The sequence below is a fragment of the Phoenix dactylifera genome, chromosome 6 (assembly GCF_051530095.1).
Source record: "Phoenix dactylifera cultivar Ajwa chromosome 6, Ajwa_hap1_PhDact_Kaust_v1.1, whole genome shotgun sequence".
Classification (NCBI taxonomy): domain Eukaryota; kingdom Viridiplantae; phylum Streptophyta; class Magnoliopsida; order Arecales; family Arecaceae; genus Phoenix; species Phoenix dactylifera.
The window spans coordinates 32,011,285-32,035,960 of record NC_143195.1 but is presented as its reverse complement, the minus strand read 5'-3'; the positions used below and the strand labels follow the sequence as shown (position 1 = coordinate 32,035,960).

Genomic DNA, 24,676 nt, shown 5'->3' with positions numbered 1-24,676 from the left:
CTTTTTCTGCCCAGGCCCGACCAACGGGCCCTTTTTCAATGCCCAAGCCCGAAAAATTTCGGGCCGGGCCGGACGGGCTGGGCAGGCCAGAAGGCCCGTGATCACCTCTAGTAACGAGTTATACAGGCTTGACATAAAGTCGGCATCGTTTGCCGACTTCGCTCCACAGAAAAAAGGAGACCCGTCAATTGCTTGGGTTTTAACCCGACCCGGCCGACAACCCGAACTCAACCCGACCCGATGAACTGCCGTTTAATAGCCGGCCAGGCTTCGGTTCCATCACCATCCGATCCGATCCGATCCCCTTACGTTTCGACTTTAGGGTTTGAGAGGAGAATGCTCTTCTCGCCCGACCCCCCGCCCCGTACTCTCCTCCCCTACCCACGCCTCCGCCTACCACTCTTCCAGCTCTTCCGGCAACCTCCGTCCGTCGCCTTGTCCGGTGACCTTCTCCAGCGCCTTCACCAGTCCTGTCCGCGCCTCCGGCTACTATCGCCTCTGCGTCTCCGCCAACCATTCGAGCACCTCCTCCGGCTTAGTCGAGCAAGGGAATGATTTGAAGTAGCAGCAAGAGAAGGTACCGGACTCATTCTCTCTATTTCCTCTTCTTGCTTCTCACAGTGCCTTGTGATTATGTGATTAGAATGGTTATATGTCAAGGTTTAGTCAGGGTGGTGGTTTTATTAGTATGCTGTGAAAATGTTCGGAAGTTTATTTATTTTGTTGCTTAAGGATGCTGGAATTTTGCACAATGCTTTTTAATATAGGTCAAATTTGTGAAAGGAAATCTGTTCTTTGAATAAATTGAAAGCATTGCAATTTCTTACGATGGTGCCATTTATGAATGCATGCATTAGTAGCTTAATGAAGATTCAGCAGACTAAACTTATGCATGAAAAATGGACTGCTTGGATATTAATCGGATCCGGTAGTCTATGCAGAAAATCTATGTAGTGCCTCGACAATAACGAAAGAGAGCTAATTTATAATATTGATACACTTCTTAAAAAGCGATGGCAAATTATGTAAAGGAATTTTGAGTACACATACATGCCTTGCTCAAGAGTTGATTACAAGGATTTAGCAATCAAAGATTAGGCAAATATTTCATCATTAGACATAGGGAAATCAAGGGACTATAAGGTAAAACAAAAATTCCAGGTCTGCAAGCTAGGTAAAAGTTGAAGGTTAAGGGAATGAGTAGTCAGCTTTTATAAAGGATTCAAAACATCACAAAAGTGGTCTAGGTGAGCCCATAAGAGGGGAGCAGTTAGAAAAATTACATTCACAACAATACCAACTAATCTTCGGTTCAAAACATCTCATACTAAGTTCAGTCCTTGAGAAAAAAACATAACATGTATGGAAAAAAGAGCAGATCCAAGTAAATGTAGAAGGAAAATAACACACCTTTTGACTTACCTCTATTGCATGGTTGTGTTCAAAAGAAGAGCTATCTACATGAATCCGAGCTTTTAGACACATCAAGGGAAACTCAATCATTGAAAGATTTTGCCAAATCTTTAAGATAGCAAACACAGCATTGGAGCTGTTGCTTTCTGGTTCTAGGTCTCCTCAGAAAGGCTAATATATCCATCTCAATTTGAAGGGGACTTGGAGATTGATGGAGGGGATTTTAGTCATCAAAATTTTAGGGGAGCATTTTTAAATTTGCCACAACCGCAGGCAAACCCAATTCATTGTCATTGCCATGGTTGTCTTATATGTGGGTCACTTGTACCAAACCAGTCGGCAAAACATTGATATAATGCATTTGTGGAACATGCAGCTCGCTTCCTTCCTAAATCTGGGGATGGCAAAACCGGATAGGAATAGGATTGGGCAATCAATTTGATCAACAAAAGAGGAGTGGTGGAAGAAGAAGAAGAAATTGGATCCTCTCTCTATTTGTTATGAGACCGAGAACTTTAGTTTCTTCTGACCTATGTTACTTGGACCCTTGTGTCCAACCCTAAAAAATCCATGTTGGATATGTATCTAAGTCTGATATATATCAGATACTTGGATACTTATAAAGTTCCTTGGTTGCCACTTGTAAAGATTTGGAGCCAAGGAGGTAGTTGGACTGCTTCAACAACAAGTTTGACCCTTCATTTTGATATTAAGAGTGAATATTTGTTCTTTTTAGAGATTGGTTAAGGATGTAGGTATTGAAATAACTTTGCAAAATGTTGTTTTCTTATATTGGTTGAGAAGCTCGAACAGAAAATTTGTAAATTGAATGCCTTAAAAAACAATTTCTTTTTAATGTTTTAACAAACAATATGCAAAGGTGTAAATTTATAATTCAACTAAATTTATATTTCATCCTACATATCCCTGTATCTCTCTTTTTCTCTATTGCTGAGTCAAAACACTTGGATACATGTGCAAATCCGATTCTCATATTGTTGTCCATTCAACATTGCTTCTAACTTCTTTTCTCTTCTGTCTTGTATGCTTTTTTCTGAAAACTTGCAAATTTTTCTTGATTGAGTCTTTTTGATGCAGTTTCATTATTGAAAAGTGAAAGAAAAGAAGGCTTCTAAGGAAGAATATTCTTTTCCATTATTTGGAAATTAAAAAAAAAAAATCAGGAAGAGAAAATCAAAGAGAAAAATAGGACCAAATTTTTCTCTAAAAAGCTTAATTTTTTTCTGCTTTAAAAGTTAGTGATTTTGAGAGAAAATGCAACGTAGACAAGTGGTTTATGATAGTCATATTTAATCGCTTCCTCAACAACTTTATTTGCAGTTTTTGTAGGTTAGCTAAACATAAGAAAATATTCTGTTTTTTCCTTCTTGTTTCCTTTCTTTTCTTTTCTCCTACTGATTTATTGTTCTTTTCTTTCACTTTTGTTGGCAACCAAAATGCATCGTAATGTTGTTGATTTTGTAGGAATTCTTGTTGTTGATTTAACCACTTGAAAAATCAGACCAGTGGATCAATTTTTAAGAACTTTATATGGACTGCTTTTCAGATTTTGTTGACTGATTGAACTTGTATGGAGTGAGGTTCTGTGTATACTTAATGATTTATAATGTGTTTAGTTCTTGGATCTAAGCCTTATGGATCTAAGTTGTCATTAGTTAGCATGTTGTTAATATGTTTTTAACTATTCCAAGTTGCGAGGTAGGAGGTGGAATGTTGATGTTGGATCGAGCGCCAGTCATGAAAAAAACATGTCAGACTATGAAATGAATCATAATATTTTGGAAAATGAGGATTCGTGACGCCAACCTTGAATAGTTAGGGCAGGGATTGATGGCCAGGTTGATAGTTAAATAATAATAACTTCAAAAAAATCAACTACCTTGAATTTTAGCCTTTTAATCATAGCACTTGATATCATTTAAAAAAGAAAAAAAGAGAAAGGTATTACCATCTGCTTTCTCAACTCAGAACCACAATATATTATCATGGACAAGATTGAGTTGACTGACTCGGGAATTTCAAACATGAGTACATCAACATTTCTATGGAGACATATCTTTTAAAAACATAACAATATTTGCAAAATAACATAATAGTATTTGAGATAAATGCCAAAATTTTGTAAAGATTTTGCTTGATTGTTGTCGATTTTCTTTTATATTTAGCAATCTCAAAACTGCAAATAGAAGCAAAAAGAAACTACAAAAAGATAGCAAGAAGTATGTGGTTGATGAATGTCTTCTTTGGAAGTTGGCATCACTAAATGCATGGTCTGCAACAATTTAATTAGCTCCCTCACTATTGGTAGTTTTGCGGAATTAATGAGCTTTCAATATGAAAAGTCTACTGATTATTTGTTATTAATGTTATCCATCTTGAAATAATCTTTTACTTTTCTTTTTCTTTCTTTCTAACTGTTTTGATAGTCAGTTACAGTTTGGCAGTGTTAGTATAGTTTCATGAATTCAGAATAGTTTCCTAAATTCAAACTATTTTCAGCTGATAGTGATGACAACTGAAACGAAGATAAATTCAGCTCAGAAGATTGATCCGGGGGTTCCTTCATCTAAGATATTGCATAAAGCTGCTGAATTTAAACGATACAGCAGGAAATACCCCTTCCTTCGGTATGGCCTTCCGCTCATTTCTCTCACAGTATTAGGATCGGTTGGCCTTTCTCATCTCATTCAAGGAAGGCAAGTATAAAGCTTTTATCTTTTGCTTTTACTGCCATACATCTTTCAGTTTCTCTCTCTCCACATCTGTTATTGCTATTGTCAAGTACCTCCAAGTTATGTTTGGGGATCTCTAGAAAAGATAGTTGCCTGTTTAATATATAATTCTATCAAATGGATAGCATCTATTCTTCCAATACATTGTTGGCTTCATAATTCAGTAAAGAAGTGACAAAAGAAAAGGATGATCTAGAGTGGGAGATCATTGAAACAACAAAATCACTCACGAAAACTGGGCCCAAGGATGGCTATAAGCCAAAAAAGATTTCTCTAGAGGAGGAGTTGAAGGTAGTTCTCTCGGCCCGTAAACTATTTCATAACACAAAGATGCTTCTTCATCCCATTTACTCAGAATGGTCCTTCTTATGTTTGCAGGTTTTACAGCAGAAGGTTGACATCAACAAATATGAGTACAAGAGGATTCCCAGACCTAATGAAGGACAATCAAGCAAAAATTAACTAATACTTGTTCAAGCCTTTTTATTTTACAATGTAATGTTTAATATTATTTGAAGCATATTTTAAGTTCTTGCTGTAATATAATGTGATTATTTTTTTTTGTTCGACGTTGTTAATCGAATATGATCCAATAAATTGGAATATTCTCCCCGTTCAAAACTTCTTAAGAAGTTAATAACCACTTGGAATTTTGGAATGCTAAGACCAAGCAGGGCTGACATTATAGAAAACGCTAGAGATGTTAGAGAAAAACTCAGGATGGATAGAATTCTTTGTAATGTCTTCTTAGGTAGATTCTCTTTGTGCCTCTTGGTATTTTGCTGCTTTGGTTGATTTCCAATATATGAGTCTTATATTTGGCCAATACATTGACCCCATAATAAGTGCAGGAGGGACATCCAAGCATTATAGTTTAAAATGGATACATTTTATATACACCTGGTACAAGTAAACATGGGGGCAAATCAAATCGTGTTAAGATTCTCAAGGTTGGTAAAGATTGGCTTGACCTGAAAACCCAACACGTCCTAATCCAATTTAGGTCTGGTTGTGGGTCAAAATTAGTTCGAGGGAGATGTTAGTTAAATCTTTTGACCTAAACTTTAAACAAGTTGAATAAGTGTTGGAGCTTTTGACCAAACTAAGAGTAGAAAATTCTAGTTGGATCCTGCCAATATAAATCCAGTTGGATCATCACTCTGTGTAAGGATCTTATGATTAATTTTTGATACTAATTCTTTAATTCATTTTAAAAATGAGTTATTAAGAGTTAAAAAGATTGAATCAAAAAGAGTTGGGTTGGATTGGTTGGGTTTGCAAACTAGATTAGCTTAGGGGCAAACAGATCGAATTGGGCCATGATTATGCTTCAGAGAGTCTTGACGACCGGGTATGGTTGAAGCTTTTGTATATTGATGGCCTGACTTAACTAGATAGAAGCCATGCCAAACACAACTTAACGACTACGACCCCAAATAGTTCTCTATATTTAATCATAATAATTATAATGCACATGGAAATGCATGTGGTTACTATTAAAGATTTCAGGTATACGATAATTTTTGTAAACATATTTTGAGGATCCGTGCGGGCGTGTGTTTAGTCCCACATCGGTTATTCGCTGGGTAGACCTTGGGTACTTATATAGGATCAAGAAATCCAAATAACACTATCCGGTTAGCCATTTTGCGTGAGGTCATGAGTTTTTACAAATGGTACTTAACCTGACGAGGATGTCAGGGCTTGAACATAGAGAGTATGTGAGGATTCGTGCGGGTATGTGTTTAGTCCCACATCGGTATTCGCTGGATAGATCTTGGATACATATACAGGATCAAGAAATCCAAATAAAACCTTCTGCCTAGTCATTTTGGATGAGATCTTCGGTTGTTAAACATATAGCATGCATGTGTTAATATATATTCTTCATCAGTTTCTTTTATTCTACTTGATATGTTATATCCTTAATATAATTAAGTTCAAGATTTGATATGACCAAACATATAGTGATATATTCCAAATTTTGTGTAGAAAAATTGTTTCATTCATGCTCTTCCAGATCAACCATCTGGTGAAAGAAATGATATATCTTAATTGCTATAAGGTACCTGAACTCCAACTATGCTCCCAATGGACTCCCAAACCATGTGTGCAAATTGGCACCGAGCCATGACATGATCTAAATCTTCCTCGCAATCATAAATGTCACAGGTACCTTGTGTGGCTGGAGCAATACCTTTTAAACGAGAACAGACTTGCAGGGTAAACTTTCCATAGTTGCTTCGCACCAGCAGACTCGGAGGTGTAGTTGCAAGATTCCAAGGTAAACTTTCTTCATCTTTTCTAAACCCTAACCTTTCCTTCTAAAATTCTTCTTCCTCCTCCCTAAACCCTAAACCCTAAACCCTCAACCTTTCTTTTGAAATTGGAATAGAATTATCTTATCAACGAGTCTTGAGAGAAGATTCAACAGCATGGATTAGGTGTTAATATGCATTCACGTTGGAGACACCTAGTGTTGGGAGGAATAAGATTTTTTCCCCCCAAATGACGCAAATGCCCCTAAGAAGCCGCACAACCTCCGACCCTGGACGGCCGAAGTCGGCGTCCGACCTCGGAACGCCCGACCTCAAGACGACCGACCTCGAGACCTCCGATCTGAGAAAAACCCCGATGTTCGAGGTCTACTCTTGTCAACCACCTGCTACGGCCGTGCACCTCTGAGGTCCGGCCGAGGACCATATCCTGACGCCCCTCTGGCATTTATTGCGCATGGCCGCTGTAACCCTCCGGCTCACTCAACAATTAATGCGGATCTCCGGCTTACTCCACAATTAATGCGGATCTCCGGCTTACTCCACAATAAATGCGGATCTCCGGCTTACTCCACAATAAATGCGGATCTCCGGCTTACTCCACAATTAATGCGCATGGCTCCTGTCATCTACGGACTCTCAGCTCTCCACGGCAAATTAGCCCAGCAGAGTCTAGTCGACTATGATAAGTCTCTGATCTCGGCCATACCTCCGACACCAATGCAATGATTCGCCTGGTAGCGTGCTAGTTCGGGTTGTACGACGCCCTCACCGCCGACATCAGTGCAATGATTCGCCTGACCGTGCGCTGACCTGAACGACATGCCCAGCCGTACTGTGGCTTCGCCCTGTTACATCGCAGGTAAACCGACCCCCGCCTATAAAAGGGAGCCTTGGCCTCTCAGGAGGGGGTTGGAAGATTGATACACTCTACAGACACTGTTTATCTCTCTTTTCACACTATTTGCCCCCTCCCTGACTTGAGCGTCGGAGGGCCGGCGCCGGAAAACCCGGCCACCGGTTCGTGTGCAGGCACCCAGACGGAGGACGCCACCAGCTGACGGATCGCCGCCTCACCACGAGGACCAGCTGCTCCTTCTCTCCGACCACACCAGACGGAGGACGCCGCCCGCCGACCGGTCGCCACCCCGCCGTGGTGACTCGCCGCTCCCTCTCCCTCGACCGAAGATTGCCTCCGGGTCCAATTTCCAGCAACAGTTGGCGCTAGAGGAAGGGCCCGAGTAGCAGTCATGAAGTTGAGAAGTAAGGGAGCCTCTAACATCTCCCGGCGTCCCCCGCAAAGCCCTGGACACTCTGTCCAGAATTCTCCAACTCCGGCTGACCCAGCTCCTCAGGTCCAGCCGGAACAGTTCGACGCCCTGGTACAGCAAGTCCAGGCCCTGGCCGCCGCCGTTCAGGGTCTGCGGCGCGAGGAAGCCTTACCTACGCTCCCCCCACGGGCCCAGGCCCCGCCGGAGTGTCTCCCCAACGGCCCGGTTTTCCCAAGCCAAAACTTGCATGGCTCCTCCAGAGCCAACAATGGAGAACGAGCTTCTCCCTGGAGGGAGTTACCGGGAGAAGGTTTCGACCGGAGGCCCCAACTTTCTGAGGCAGAGTCAGCCCCAGACCACCGTGAGCCGGCGCAAACCACAGCGACAATCCCACGGATGGGGGAGCTCGACCGGAAAGTTGAGTATCTGGAGCGCCAGATTGCGGCGCTCCACAGCAAGAAGGCAAGACAAGAGGGAGACTTTGAGTTCACTACCAAGTCCCCCTTTTCCCGCTAGATCGAGGATGAGCCGGTTCCCGCGAGGTTCAAAATGCCTCAAGTGGAACCCTACAGCGGGACGACTGACCCTCTCGACCACCTGGAGAGCTATCGGGCCCTCATGGCCCTACAAGGGTCCTCGGAGGCCATACTCTGCAAGGCCTTCCCAGCAACCCTCCGAGGGACCGCTCGGCTTTGGTTTTCGGGACTGAAGCCGAATACGGTGTCCTCTTTTGAGCAACTCGGCAGGCAGTTCGCTACCAACTTCGCTGCCAGCCGGCGCCAGCGACGGACGTCAGACTTCCTCCTCGACATCAAACAGAAAGAGGGGGAGTCCCTCAAGGAGTACCTGGATCGCTTCACCGCCGCTACATGGGAGGTTCGCGAGCTAGACCAGTCGATAGCCATGTCGGCTCTGAAGACTGGGGTTCGCTCCTACCGATTCCTCTTCTCCATAGAGAAGAGCTTTCCGGCCGACTTCACCGAAATGTTGGCCCGAGCCCGGAAGTATGCCAAGGCCGAGGAGGCAGTCGCCTCCAGGCGGGGAGCAATCGAGCCCACCTCGAAGAAGCGGAAGAAGCGCCGCGAGGAGCGCGGCCGGCAAAGGAGCCGGTCTCCCCGCCGAGAGAAGAGTCTCCCCAGACTGAGAAGTCCGCCCCGACAGCAGAGGCGACCTCAGCAGAGGACCCCTCCTCGACCGAGGTCCCCACCACGGCCTCGGACGTACCCGGGGAAGTACGAGAACTATACACCCGTCAACGCTCCCCGGGCCGAAATCCTGATGGAAATCGAGGGTCGGGACTTCTTCCGACCCCCGCCCCCCATGCGAGACACGGGATTCCCCCGAAATCCCAGGAAGTATTGCCGCTTCCACCGAGATCGCGGGCACGACACGGAGGACTGCTTCCAACTCCGGGACGAGATAGAAGCGCTCATCCGACGGGGAGTACTCAACCGGTTCGTGAGGAACCGACATGAGGAAAGGAGGCTGGCGGAGAATGTCGCACCAACCGAAAATCCGGACGACAACAGGCCCATCGCCGGTACCATCAACATGATTGGGCGGGCCTCGGCAGGAACAGCCGCCCAGGGAGCACCCCCGAAGCGCCCACGTACTGATGAAGTCATCTCGTTCTCGGACGAGGACTTAGAAGGGGTCGAAACCCCTCATGATGACGCTGTGGTCATCTCTATGATTGTAAACAGGTTTGATGTAAAGCGTGTCCTAGTTGACAATGGAAGCTCAGCCAACATTTTGTATTATCATGCCTACCAAAAAATGGGAGTGACAGAAGGGTATCTCCGGAGAGTCAATGCCCCGTTGGTTGGGTTTACCGGAGATGCGGTCCCGGTTGAAGGTGAGGCTAGCTTCCTTGTCACAGTCGGCCTCGCCCCCCGGGAGAGCACCGTGAGGATGGACTTCATGGTGGTCCGTCTGCCCTCGGTCTATAATGCCATCCTTGGGCGCCCTGGGCTAAACGCCTTTCGAGCCGTGGTTTCAACTCGCCATTTGCTCGTGCAGTTCCCCACCGGCCAAGGAGTAGGCGAGGTCCGCAGAGACCAGCTGATCGCCAAGCAATGCTACATGGCAGCCCACACAGCAAAGCAACCGACCGAGGCGCCGGACCACCCGATGGGCCCTTCGCTGCCCATAGAAACCCTCGATGCGAGGGACACCCTCTAGAAGAAGCAAGTAGAGCCCGGTGAGCTCCTTATTCAAATCCCACTACAAGAAAATTTTTCCGAGCTAACCGTGCAGGTCGGCTCCGGCCTCGGTGCCCACGAGAGGGATCGCCTCGTCAGCTTCCTGCGGGAAAACGCTGACGTCTTCGCCTGGTCGCCCGCGGACGTGCCAGGAATTGACCCTGAGGTCATGGTCCACCGACTCCAGGTGAGGCCAACCAGCAGGCCTGTAAAGCAGAAGAAAAGAGGCTCCGCCCCGGAACGACAACGAGCTGCGGCTGAGGAGGTGGACAAACTCCTCGGGGCCGGCTTCATCCGGGAGGTCTCCTACCCGGATTGGCTCGCCAACGTAGTCCTCATAAAGAAGGCCAACGGGAAGTGGCGTATGTGCGTGGACTACACCGACCTAAACAAGGCCTGCCCGAAAGACAGCTTTTCCCTCCCGACCATCGACCAGCTCGTCGACTCCACTTCAGGACACCAGCTGCTAACTTTTATGGACGCCTTTTCAGGGTACAATCAAATTCGAATGGCGCCAGAAGACGAGGAAAAGACGGCCTTCATCACCGACAAGGGCACCTACTGCTACAAGGTGATGCCCTTTGGCCTGAAAAACGCTGGGGCCACCTATCAGAGACTGGTCAGCCAAATTTTTAAAGACCAGATCGGCCGGAACATGGAAGTCTATGTGGACGACATGCTGGTGAAGAGCCGAGCGGCGGAACACCACATAGCCGATCTCAACGAGACATTCGCCAAGCTCAGGAGATACCAAATGAAGCTTAACCCGGCGAAGTGCGCGTTCGGGGTCACCTCGGGCAAGTTCCTGGGTTTCATAGTGACCCAGCGCGGAATTGAAGCCAACCCGGAGAAAATCCAGGCACTGCAAGAGATGTCGCCTCCAAAGACAGTTAAGGAGGTGCAACGGCACGCGGGGCGGGTTGCCGCCCTGGGAAGGTTTGTCTCTCGGTCAGCCGAGCGCTGCCTCCCCTTCTTCAAGAGCCTCAAACGGCCGAAAGACTTCCGGTGGACAGAAGAATGCCTGCAGGCCTTTGAAGAGCTTCGGAGCCTTCTGGCCTCTCCCCCACTGCTCACCAAGCCCCAGAAAAGCGAGATCCTTTACTTATATTTGGCCGTCTCCCCAGCTGCAGTGAGCTCAGTCCTCGTCCGGGAAGAGGACAAGCTCCAAAAGCCGGTCTATTACACCAGCCGGGTTCTCAGGGATGCTGAGACCCGATATTCTAAACTTGAGAAGACCATCTTCGCTCTCATCATCTCGGCTCGGAGACTCAGGCCTTACTTCCAAGCCCACACGATAGCTATATTGACCGACCAGCCTATGAAGCAAATATTGCAGAGGTCGGATCGTGCGGGGAGGATCGCCAAATGGACGGTCGAGCTCGGGGAATTCGACCTCGAATATCGGCCCAGGCCGGCTATCAAAGCTCAGATACTCGCCGACTTCATCGTGGAGTGCACCCTTCCGGACGACCCCGAGCGGCCACCCGAATCCGTGGAGGAGGCCCCGAGGCAGCCATGGGTCCTGCACTCGGACGGGTCTTCGACCTCGGGGGGCAGCGGGGCCGGACTTATCCTCACCAGTCCAGACGGAGTGGTGGCCGAGCAAGCTTTGCGCCTCGAATTTCCGGCCTCGAACAATGAGGCCGAGTATGAGGCTCTCATCGCCGGGCTCAAGCTGGCAAAAGAACTAAAAGTGGAAGACCTGACGGCCTTCAGCGACTCCCAGCTGGTAGTAAACCAGATCCAAGGAGATTTCGAAGCTAAAGAGCCATCCATGCAAAAGTATCTCCAAAAGGTGCGGGAACTCATATCTGCCCTGAATTCTTTCAATATTCAGTACACTCCCAGAGCGGAGAACCTCAGGGCAGACCAGCTATCCAAATTGGCAACCTCCCGCATGAGCGAGCTTTCCAAGGGAACAGCGCTCGAGTATCTTCGGATCCCCAGCACGGAGAAACCCGAGCCCACCATGTGCATCGACTCCGAGCCAAGCTGGATCGATGGGCTCGTCTGCTACCTTCAGGACGGAACCCTACCTCACGACGAGACGGAGGCTCGCCGAATCAAGCGCCAGGCCCCCCGGTATGTCTTATACGAGAATAGACTCTATCGGCGATCATTTACTTCTCCCCTTCTCAGATGCCTCCGCCCCTCCGAGGCGGACTATGCCCTCCGAGAGGTCCATGAAGGGATCTGCGGAAATCACCTGGGGGGTCGGGCATTAGCCCATAAGGTCCTGCGACAAGGATATTATTGGCCCACACTCCAGAAGGATACAACGGATTTCGTCCGGAAGTGCGATCGGTGCCAACGAAACGCCAATATCCAGCGCCGTCCTTCAGCTTTGCTGACCTCCATCATCGCCCCCTGGCCGTTTGCCCAATGGGAGATCGACATCCTGGGGCCCTTTCCCCTGGCCACCGGACAGGGAAAGTTCCTGATCGTCTCCATCGACTACTTCACCAAATGGGTCGAGGCCGAATCCGTCGCGCGGATCACCGAGCAAAAGATGCGGGACTTCGTGTGGAAGTCCATAATCTGCAGATTCGGACTACCCCGTATCCTTATATCTGACAATGGTCGACAATTTGACAATGTTCATTTTAGGAAATTTTGCTCTGAGCTCGGCATTGATCACCGCTTCACCTCGGTCGCTCACCCCCAGACAAACGGAGAAACTGAGGTGACTAACCGCACTATTTTGCAGGGACTCAAGGCTAGGCTGGATCGGTCCAAAGGACAGTGGGTCGAGGACTTGTACAATGTCTTTTGGGCATATCGGACCACGTTCCGACTGCCCACGGGAGAGACCCCCTTCAACCTAGCATACGGCACTGAGGCCGTCATCCCGTTGGAGATCGGCCTGCCTTCTCCAAGGGTGGAGCATTACGACCCCGACACCAATTTTTCCCAGCTCAGGAGTAACTTGGACCTCGTCGAAGAGACAAGAGAGGTCGCCCGGGTCCGCATGGCGAGGTACCAACAGCGAACAGCCCAATACTACAACTCCAGAGTCAAGCCCAAGCTCTTCAAAGTGGGGGACCTCGTCCTCAGGAGAGCCGAGGCTTCTCGACCGACCGAGCAAAGAAAGCTCGCCCCAAATTGGGAAGGGCCGTATCAGATCGCCCGGGTGCAACGACCAGGGGCGTACAAATTGAAGTCCCTAGAGGGGACCCTGATCCCGCGAAGCTGGAACTCCGAGAATCTACGAATGTACTACCAGTGAAACCCCTAGGGGTTCAAAACAATCAGGACAATGGACTCAGTTCCTTTTTTGCAAATAATTCTCTCATCTTGATGGCTGTAACTCTCTTCTAACGTTGGGTCGTCTGTGATCCTCAGATTCCCCGGCCAAAATCGGGATGCCTCGAGGGTCGACCGTAGAGAACCAGACTCCCTCGACCTCGGGAAGAAGCCGCGAGGGGTGGAAAGGGTGGCTCCACCCGGGGCGCCACGAAGTGGACCCCCGGGAGCGGTCGACGATCCCCGATCCCCGAAGCGAGCGATCCCCCGACTAAGGTCGGGATGCCCCGAGGGTCGACCGTAGAGAACCAGACTCCCTCGACCTCGGGAAGAAGCCGTGAGGGGTGGAAAGGGTGGCTCCACCCGGGGCGCCACAAAGTGGACCCCCGGGAGCGGTCGACGATCCCCAATCCCCGAAGCGAGCGTTCCCTCGACTAAGGTCGGGATGCCCCGAGGGTCGACCGTAGAGAACCAGACTCCCTCGACCTCGGAAAGAAGCCGCGAGGGGTGGAAAGGGTGGCTCCACCCGGGGCGCCACAAAGTGGACCCCCGGGAGCGGTCGACGATCCCCGATCCCCGAAGCGAGCGTTCCCTCGACTAAGGTCGGGATGCCCCGAGGGTCGACCGTAGAGAACTAGACTCCCTCGACCTCGGAAAGAAGCCGCGAGGGGTGGAAAGGGTGGCTCCACCCGGGGCGCCACGAAGTGGACCCCCGGGAGCGGTCGACGATCCCCGATCCCCGAAGCGAGCGATCCCCCGACTAAGGTCGGGATGCCCCGAGGGTCGACCGTAGAGAACCAGACTCCCTCGACCTCGGAAAGAAGCCGTAAGGGGTGGAAAGGGTGGCTCCACCCGGGGCGCCACAAAGTGGACCCCCGGGAGCGGTCGACGATCCCCGAAGCGAGCGTTCCCTCGACTAAGGTCGGGATGCCCTGAGGGTCGACCGTAGAGAACCAGACTCCCTCGACCTCGGGAAGAAGCCGTGAGGGGTGGAAAGGGTGGCTCCACCCGGGGCGCCACAAAGTGGACCCCCGGGAGCGGTCGACGATCCCCGATCCCCGAAGCGAGCGATCCCTCAACTAAAGTCGGGAGGCCCCGAGGGTCGACCGTAGAGAACCAGACTCCCTCGACCTCGGGAAGCGTCGCAGGTCGGTAGAGCGTGCCCAGACCCGCCGACCTGACGAAAGATCCCTCGACTAAGGTCGGGATGCCCCGAGGGTCGACCGTAGAGTCCCAAACTCCCTCGACCTCGGGAGGCACGACGGGTCAGCAAAGTGTCCACAGACCCGCTGACCTGACGCAAGATCTCTCGACCAAGGTTGGGACGCCCCGAGGTCCGATCATAGGGTCTCAAGCTCCCTTGACCTCGCAAAGAGCTGCAAACCAATAAAGCCTCCCCAAATCCTCTCAGCCTCGGCGGGCGCCGTTGGGTCCGTGAGAAGCCCGAGCCCCCCCTAAAGTCAAAAATGACTCCGGAGGTCGACGAGGAAGGGACGCAACCTACTCCACCATGCGAAGCATAACTCCGAGAATGCAAGAGGTACATCTAACTAGACGCCCTCCTTGTCAAATTTTATCTACGTACTGCTGATCGGAATCTCATCCAATGTTGGAGTCTTATCTCGCCCCAAAGCCGGGCTTCTCCGATAGGTCGGCTTAAGGCCGACCTCCTAACTACATTATGCGTGCTCCGTCCGCCAAGTCTCCACAATTTGTACAAAGTCTCCACAGATTAGGGTCCAACTCGGTTCCCCTACGTAAACTCCGATGTTTAGCTGAGAAAGTGGTCCCGGCTGCGAGTATACCAGCCAAACACAAATACCAAGGCAACCTTTGGAAATCCCAGCCTTGCTTACCGAAATCTCGGCAGAGTCCGAGAACGATAACTATGAAAACATTCGGCAATAACTTGTTTATTAGCCCGCGCTCCCTACGAGGGGTTCGGAGTTGAGTTCGGAAACCCGACCAAACTTCCCGAATAGCAGCATGCATAGACCTAGTCCGGTCTTACTTGAAGGGCTAAGGCCCGACCTCAATGCCTTGGTATTTCTCCGAAGGCCGAACGCGACGACTTTCGCGATTCAAAGATCCGAGTTATGAGACTTAGAGAAATTTGCTAGAAACCCAAGCTCGGGGCCCCCTCTGGTCGGAATGACTGAAATCCGAGAAGGCCAAGGCACAACTCAGAAAAAAGGGGCACCTTCGTTAAACAGCCCGAAAATCAAAATACGGAGTCAGAGGTCGTCGAGGCGATTAGCTAAGGCTCTAGCCACATTCACGACAAGAAAGGGTGGAACGAGCACAGAATGACAAAAGTATTTTTTCATTGACAAAAGGCCGGAAGGCCGATTACAAAATTGGAGGTCGACCATTTAAGAGCCGACCCCGGATACAATGAAAAAAGGAAAAAATACGCTAAGTCCTAAGCAGCGGGAGCAACGTCCGGGGGGTCGTCTGGCACGTTGATGATCTCGGGATCTTCAGCCGGCACAAGCTCGGGGTCGGGGGCAGGGGCCTCAGGTACCGCCTCCGGGACGGCGTTCGTCCCGGCCGCCGGAGCCGCCTCCATGACGCCGTCCGCCTCGGCCACCCCCGTCGAAGGCTCGGCGGGGTCTTGTTCGTATATTCCCGCCTCGGATGTCAAAATGGCAGGAAGGCCTTCCGTGTCGGACCCCCAGCCCAGGTCCTCCCTCGGACGGACCGTCGAAAGGTCGTACTGAGGGCAGTACCGGCGCATCTGCAGCCGGAAGTTCTCGAAGCCCCGGAGGAACCCGTCCACCGTCTCCTCCTCCAACATGTCGCGGAACTCTTGCGACTCCTTGAAGAGTTCCACGGCATGTTCAGCTCGCTCGAGTGCCCTCCTCTCTCGGGCCTCAAGCTGCTCGATTCGGAGGCGGAAAACCCCGACCTCATATTTGAGGGCCGCGACCTCGGCCTGGACCTCCCCCAAGCGCGCCTCTGTACCGCGCATGGCCGACCTGGTCAGGGCGTGAGCAGCCCTTTCCTCTTCAAGCGCCCCCGCCATAGCAAGACGCTCGGCCTCGGTGGCCGCCCTTTGAGCCTCGACCCCGGCCAACGCCGCCTCCAGCTCGGCGACTCTTTTCTTGGCCGGCTCCAGCTGCTGGCCGAGCTGTCGGACTTCTTCCCGACACCCATGGGCGATGAACGCCAAGGTGTCGAGCTCGTGAATATGCTGAAAAGAAAGAAACGAAGGTATCGTGAGTTGAAAAGCACATAAGTTCGCTAGTAACTCAAGGAAATTAAGAAGGAAGCTTACCCGGGCGGTGTTGCAGTAAGCACTGTCAACGACCTCCTCCAGCGAAATGTTCCGGAACTCGGCCCGGTCCGCTGGAAGCATCGCGCGCCGCAACACGGAGCGTGCGACCTCGGCATCATAGATGGCCGAGCTCCCCTCGGGAATAGGGGAGCCCAGCTCGGCTGACTCCTCCCGGAAGACCCGAGAAGGGCCCGGCATGCCCGAGCCCGAGGTCCCGGAGCCGCTCGCTTCGGGGCCCCGAGTCGGCTCGGGCCCTGGGCGCTGCAACCGAATCGTAGACGGCCCCTCCTGCTGGGCAATAGGGGCGGGACAAGGAGGGGCCGATGGACCCGCCACAATGGCGACCCGTGCCCGCCTCGGGTCAGCTGTGGAGGCCCCCGCCTCGGGGCCACTCGTCCCGGCCGACGAAGAAGCGCCGTCCGTCCTCGCCCTCTTCCGAGGCTGGGGCACGGCTCCCCCGGCCTCGGCCTCTCGCCTTCTCAGGCGAGAAAAAAGTGATGTGTTGCTGGTCGGCATATGGGGAATATCTGAAATCAAAAATTTCGTTAAGTGTTAGGCCAGTGGCAGTAAAGGCAAAGAACGAGGAAAGAAAGTAACGTAACCACCCTTACCCTCGGGACGCGCCGAGCTCAGACCCACGCTTGCCAGGGCGTCCTCCCGCAGGAGCTCGGTCAGGTCGTTGCCCCTCCCGAGGGCTCGCAAAGAGTCCAGGGTCCTCAGCTCCCTCCTCGAGGGCTCGGAGAGCTTGTTGAGGGCCTTCAACCGAGGGTCCCCTCACCTCGGGTCGAACCCCCAAGGCGCCTCGGACGCCAGGAAGAAAAATTTCCCCTTCCACTCATGAATCGAGGAAGGGGCGCCCTGGAAGAGTGACATACCGCCTCGAAAGGCGAAGTACAGCCACCCTGCGTCCGCCGGGTTCTTCTTTAACAGAAAACACCGGCGGAAAAGGCCTACCGAGATCGGGATCCCATGCCCGAGGCACAGGGACAAGAACCCGATTATGGTCCTCCACGAGTTCGGAGCCAACTGCGCCGGGACGAGCTGGTACTCGGCCAGCAGGTTGCTCACAAACTCGTGAACAGGAAAACGCAGGCCAGCCCAGAGCGTCTCGCGGTAGACCACGATCCGACCTGGGGGCGGCTGCGTCACCCTGTCCCCCGGCCCCGCAGTTTCAAGGCGAAACCCGGGCTGGAAGAAGAACCGGGAGCGGATCAACTCCAACTCCTCCCCCGACAGGCTCGACCCTACTTCCTCGGGACCCAAACCCATTCCCACAGAAGAGCGAAATAAAAATTAAAAGCAGAGGATGAAAACTGGGGAGAAGAAGGAAAGAGGAACCCTAGCAATCACAGAGTAGGGACCTACTGGACATCGCCGGAAATCGCTCCGGGCACCAACGACGAAGTTCGGTTGAGGAAGAAAGCAAGGGAGGAAGACAACGAAAATGAGAGGCAGCCAAATAAGACCTTTAGGGCAGATGCATGGGGTTTATATAGACCCTCCTGACGGCCCAGATCAACAGGGTCGGTTCCCATCCCCCGACCGGGTTGCGCCACGTGTCGACCTCGGAAGCCGAGGCACCGTATTCACTCCGAATTAATAAATCGGGTACGAAATCGAAGTGTTGTCCCATCGGATCTCGGGGCCTCATCATGGGTCCGCAGAATCAAATCGTCTTGAGGAACGAGCGGGCGCTGCCCCCGCTCCCCTCATTTAATAAGGTTTGGGACACGTGGAGCTCCGATGTGGCCTCCACCTTCCCGGAATTATGATCCAGTAACACGAAATCGGAAGCGTCTGACCTTAGGTCGTGCCGCGTGTCCGATTTAGACCCTGTAACGGCACACTCATTGATGAGCAAGGGGTCTCGATTACGGGATCGAGACACTGCCTCGACGAGCTCGAGGACCCCCATCATTAATCCGCCGCAAAGCAATCTTGGCGATTCAAGAGACGCCACCCCCGCTTCAAGAAGCGTAACGATACGAGCTTCATCATAAGCTCGCTGAATAAAACAACCTCAGGGCGCCAAAGGGCGCAGGTTTCGCCATAAAAACTCCGAGAAGCGCAAGGGCGCGGACGAGATTCGCCCCCCTAACTTTAATAATGGACTTTACTTCCTACGTCCGAGCCCACAAGCCGCTCGAACTCGGAAGTCGGGGGGTAGTGTTGGGGGGAATAAGATTTTTTCCCCCCAAATGACGCAAATGCCCCTAAGAAGCCGCACAACCTCCGACCCTGGACGGCCGAAGTCGGCGTTCGACCTCAGAACGCCCGACCTCAAGACGACCGACCTCGAGACCTCCGATCTGAGAAAAACCCCGATGTTCGAGGTCTACTCTTGTCAACCACCTGCTACGGCCGTGCACCTCTGAGGTCCGGCCGAGGACCATATCCTGACGCCCCTCTGGCATTTATTGCGCATGGCCGCTGTAACCCTCCGGCTCACTCAACAATTAATGCGGATCTCCGGCTTACTCCACAATTAATGCGGATCTCCGGCTTACTCCACAATAAATGCGGATCTCCGGCTTACTCCACAATTAATGCGCATGGCTCCTGTCATCTACGGACTCTCAGCTCTCCACGGCAAATTAGCCCAGCAGAGTCTAGTCGACTATGATAAGTCTCTGATCTCGGCCATACCTCCGACACCAATGCAATGATTCGCCTGGTAGCGTGCTAGTTCGGGTTGTACGACGCCCTCACCGCCGACATCAGTGCAATGATTCGCCTGACCGTGCGCCGACCTGAACGACATGCCCAGCCGTACTGCGGCTTCGCCCTGTTACATCGCTGGTAAACCGACCCCCGCCTATAAAAGGGAGCCTTGGCCTCTCAGGAGGGGGTTGAAAGATTGATACACTCTACAGACACTGTTTATCTCTCTTTTCACACTATTTGCCCCCTCCCTGACTTGAGCGTCGGAGGGCCGGCGCCGGAAAATCCGGCCACCGGTTCGTGTGCAGGCACCCAGACGGAGGACGCCACCAGCTGACGGATCGCCGCCTCACCACGAGGACCAGCTGCTCCTTCTCTCCGACCACACCAGACGGAGGACGCCGCCCGCCGACCGGTCGCCACCCCGCCGTGGTGACTCGCCGCTCCCTCTCCCTCTCCCTCGACCGAAGATTGCCCCCGGGTCCAATTTCCAGCAACACCTAGTATGAATTGTCCTTAGGAGTCTAGCATGGTTTAAACCTTTAGAAAGCAATCTAGAGTTATCATGGAAATTGAAAAGGTCGGAAATATAGCCACTTCATATAATCTTAGGATTAATACCAGGATCAGGGTATAATGTTAGGAAGAGGATATGTGCATATGTATCTCTGATCATGTCCCTGGTATCCCTGATCATACCCGTTTAATAAAAACATATTTAATCCCAACATTCTCCTCAAACTTGATAGCTGTGTTCCTACTTTTTTTTTTTTCTTTTTCTTAAAAAAAACCACATTCATACTTTCCCGCACCAACATGGGGCCATGCAAAACATCGTGAGATAACCAAATACTTGTGAATGGTAGCAACTACTTGCGCCACATCAATTCAAGGAACCGAGCAATGATATGAGTGGGTACCATTTCAGAACTCATTTTGAAATCTTCTCCGGTTTGGCTGAAACTAGCTAGCCGAAAGACCGGATCCTGGTTAAGCACTTTCCAACCCAACTGCTCGTCTCGTCCGCATTGCGATGTTTGTTTCTGGGGTCGGGGGTTACGGCGAGAATCATGTTGAAATCTGACGTGGATGATACTTTTTTTAAATTTTATCTGAATTGTATTAAAACTGAGCAGATTGGATTTAGACATTTGGTTCTTAGTATAATTTTAGATATCACGTAACAATTTGTATCAACCCATAATATTTTTCTTTATTAACTCCTGTATCAGCTAGTATTATTTTTCTTCGTTTGCACGATTTTATTAGAGCGATTTTAGGAATCATATAATAACTTTTATCAGTGAAAAATATATTTTTTTGGTTAGCATGATCCTATATTAGCTCATATTATTTTTCTTGCATAAACTCCGTATATAAGTATATATAACCCCTGAGATGTACTGAATATAATAGAATAAAAAAATAAAATCAATTCTTTTTCTTTTTCTCATATTTTCTTCTTCTTTTGCAAATAGTTTAACATTGTATCGGAGCCACCACCGATCACCTAATTGCTGTTACCATCTCTTCTGCCTTTGTTGTGGCCATTGTTGCCATGTCTAGAAGTTTTGAAAACCCCCATCCCGATCTATCGATCTCTGTTCTCAGGTGTATCAACATCCGAAGATCCTCTTTTTTTTAGTAGATCCGCAGACCTCTGTTTCTTAGTAAATTATCTATTTTTTAGTGGATCATCATTTAAAGATTTAATATTTCTTAATAGATTTACATATTCTCTATTGTCGGTGAATTAATACTTGAAGATCTTTTATTTTCTAATAAATCCCAAGCTTCTCTCTACTGCTTTTCTCCTCATCTTCAGATCTTCAGTCGCCTCTCCTCACCATCACTTAGCCCCTTTCTTTCCATCTTCCGGTTATTTGCTGCCTCAGATCCTTCACCATCCAATTCAATGTCTCTTGCTCTTTCATTGTGCCTCCATCGACAAGGATCGTTGCCCTTCGGTTGCCTTCTCTCTAAGCTCTATCCTTGCTGCAACTATTATCTTCTATATATCTTTTCGCTGTCACCTCATTAAACAAGTCAATCTACCAATTGCTCCTCTTGTATGGTGCCTCCATCTATGAGAATCGTCGACTTTCGGTTATTTTTCCTCTGAGCTTTATTCTCGCTGCAACTGTTATCTTCTATGTATCTTCTCGCTACCACATCATCGCACAAGTCAATCAACCAAATTGGTGGACACAAACCACTTTGCTATATTAATCAGTCATATCGGTGGATGCATTAGTCTACCGCATCAGTTAGCTACATCTGCATTACAAAACAAATCAATTTGCTACATTAGGTTCCTGATCTTGAGCATCAATTTTTAAGTTACTATGTTAGCTTCTATTTTGTAATATCAGCTTGACATATCAGTTTGTCATATTGGCTTCGGAGTTATTATATCAACTTTTAATCTGCTACATCAGCTTCTTAGGTGCTATAACTGCAAATATTCTACTACATCAGGCTCTATATTGCATTAGGTCTTAATCTACCATCACGGCAGCCTTCCAATTACTATATCAGCTCCTAGTCTATCAAGACAGCTTCTGAGCTGCTACTTCAGCTCTTGATCTAGTACGCCAGTTTTTTGGTACATTTATGATTTAGTTTACAAACTCAATTTAACACCTATAATACCATCTTGAGTTTGAGAAAGATATTAGCATAATTTTAGAAAATACATAACAATCTGTATAAGCCAATAATATTTTTCTTTATTAGTGTAACCATACATCGATTGATTTTTTTTTTATTAGTACGATCTTTTTAGAGTGATTTTAGGAATCATATAACTTGTATCAGCAAATAATTTTGGTCTTTATTAGCATGATACTATATCAGACTATATTATTTTTTTATATAAAGTCTATACATGAGTACATATAACACTGAAATGTACCAAATGTAATAAAATAGAAAAATAAAATTATTATTTTTTCTTTTTTATATATATTTTAATACTTGTCACTCCTATACGATAACCCCAACAACTGAGAGAGGGGGTTATCATGGAGAAAAAAAAAGGTAAAGATTCTTATTTCTTTTGCTATGCAAAAGCACATGGAGAATATAATAATTTCACTTGATTATATCATAATATAATTCATCAAATGCAAACAGAAACATAGGTATGGCATCAATATTGTAAAAATATTTTTCACTGTTGAAGCATTAAGATTTCATGTTTCGTCCTAGCTCGTAAAAAAATGAAGGTGAAAAACAATTGTTAAATTAAACTTGTTCGTGAACCAATCGTTAAGTTTTATCTTTCCTGTTCATCTTTCAACCGGCCATCGAACAATCTTCAATGTCAGAGTTTAAAGCCCCTGGAACCGCTGAAGTGCCATTATTAGCCCTCTTCACTTTTTCGCAAATCATTTTGATATTCAATTTCTTCTGAACTCCTTAACAAGATTGCATCAGCTCCTTCATACTTCATCAATCTTGTCAATCAGCATCCAACCAATTCCCATTTCTCTTTTGGATCTCAACCAATGCCCATAATGATGAACACGAGAAAAAGTTTTAAGATACAGTTTATTGCAATCGTAATATCTTGGGAAAATGATGGATGAGGGGGCTGTCTGAATTCAGCAACCCCAAGAGTGCATCAATGTACGAAAGTAATTCCAGGGATTGGCGCAAGAAATTGCGGGCATCCATCCGAAACCGACCCCCCTCATCCACTATAAAGCAACGTATTGCGAACTCAAACCGATTGCTGTAATAACCCAGGACCTCACCCAAAATGACTAACCGGAAGTTATTATTTAGGTTCTTTGATCCTGTATAAGTACCCAAGATCTACCTAACAAATAACCGATGTGGAACTAAACATACGCCCGCATGGATCCTTACATACTCCCTCCGTTTAAGCTCTGACGTCCTCGTCAGGCTAAAGGTTCAAATTCATTCAAATCTAATCACAAACACCATGATCAGCCGGTGGTCAGCCTCAATGGATCCGTGCTGCAGTGTCACCTAGTCCACATAGATTATAAGATGGGTCGGCTCTGATACCATTTGTAACAACTCAGGACCTCATCCAAAATGACTAGCCGGAAGTTATTATTTGGGTTCCTTGATCCTGTATAAGTACCCAAGATCTACCTAGCAAATAACCGATATGGAACTAAACATACGCCCGCATGGGTCCTTACAGTTGCCATCTACACTTGTGATGATAATAATCAACCACAAAAAACCCAAGATACTGTATAGCTCAAGATTATATGTAGGCCAGAAGGCCAGCAGAACAGAACAAGCTTTTATACCAAAGTAACATAAAATAAAATAAAAAAAGATCAAAAAAATAAAAAAAACCAGCCCCCCTCCATTATAAAGCAACACATTGCGATCTCAATTACTTCCCATCCACGCTTGTTCTAGGTGATAATAATAATCAACCACAAAACAACCAAGATAAGGTATAGGTCAAGGTTATATGTAGGCTAAAAGATCAGCAGAATAGAATAAGCTCCGGTACTAAATAAACACAAAATAAAATCAAAAAAATAATCAAACAAATATAAAAAATTGGCCCCCCTCACTCGTTATAAAGCAACAAATTGCCAGCTCAATCCGTTGCCATCTACACTAGTTCTAGGTGATGATAATAATCAACCACAAAAAAACCTAAATACGATATAGATCAAGGTTATATGTAGGCTAAAAGATCAACATGATAGAAAAAGCTCTGATACCAAATTAACACAAAATAAAATAAAAAAATAATCAAAAAAATATAAAAATCCGGCATTCCTCATTCACTATAAAGCACATATTGCGATCTCAATCAGTTGCCATCTACACTTGTTCTAAATGATGATGATAATCAACCACAAAAAACCAAGATACTGTATAGATCAAGATTATAAGTAGGCTAAAAAGGCAAGCAGAACAAAAAAACTTTGATACTAAATTAACATAAAATAAAATAAAAAAAGATCAAAAAAATAAAAAAACCAGCCCCCCCTCCATCATAAAGCAACACATTGCGATCTCAACCATTTCGCATCTACGCTTGTTCTAGGTGATAATAATAACCAATCACAAAACAACCAAGATAAAGTATAGATCAAGGTTATATGTAGGCTAAAAGACCAGCAGAATAGAATCGGCTCTGGTACCAAATTAACACAAAATAAAATCAAAAAAAATAATCAAACAAATATAAAAAATTGGCTCATTCATTATAAAGCAACACATTGCAATCTCAATCGGTTGCCATCTACACTTATTCTAGGTGATGATAATAATCAACCACCAAAAAACCTAAATACAATATAGATCAGGGTTATATGTAGGCTAAAAGACCAACATAATAGAACAAGCTCTAGATACCAAATTAACACAAAATAAAATAAAAAAATAATCAAAAAATTATAAAAACCCGGCCTTCCTCATCCGCTATAAAGCACACATTGCAATCTCAATCAGTTGCCATCTTCACTTGTCCTAGATGATGATAACAATTAACCACAAAATACCAAGATACTGTATAGATTAAGGTTATATGTAGACTAAAAGACCAGCAGAACAGAAAGCTTTGATACCAAATTAACAC

General features: G+C 47.9%; 1 protein-coding gene across 1 annotated transcript; it reads left to right on the top strand.

Moving 5' to 3' along the window:
• The first annotated feature begins 270 nt into the window (after positions 1-270).
• LOC103711151 (cytochrome C oxidase assembly protein) lies at positions 271-4,778 on the top strand. The gene is made up of 4 exons (XM_008797181.4): positions 271-577; positions 3,934-4,130; positions 4,331-4,457; positions 4,545-4,778. The coding sequence occupies exons 2-4, from the start codon at positions 3,943-3,945 to the stop codon at positions 4,626-4,628; spliced, it is 399 nt and encodes a 132-aa protein (XP_008795403.1). The 5' UTR covers positions 271-577; positions 3,934-3,942; the 3' UTR covers positions 4,629-4,778.
• The last annotated feature ends 19,898 nt before the right edge of the window (positions 4,779-24,676 follow it).

Excerpts from the sequence above, each read along its gene's own strand:
- LOC103711151 (XM_008797181.4), top strand. The coding sequence starts at position 3,943 with ATGACAACTGAAACGAAGATAAATTCAGCTCAGAAGATTGATCCGGGG. Across the intron at positions 4,131-4,330 it reads TCTCATCTCATTCAAGGAAG|TAAAGAAGTGACAAAAGAAA; the intron begins GCAAGTATAAAG and ends TTCATAATTCAG. Across the intron at positions 4,458-4,544 it reads CTCTAGAGGAGGAGTTGAAG|GTTTTACAGCAGAAGGTTGA; the intron begins GTAGTTCTCTCG and ends TTATGTTTGCAG.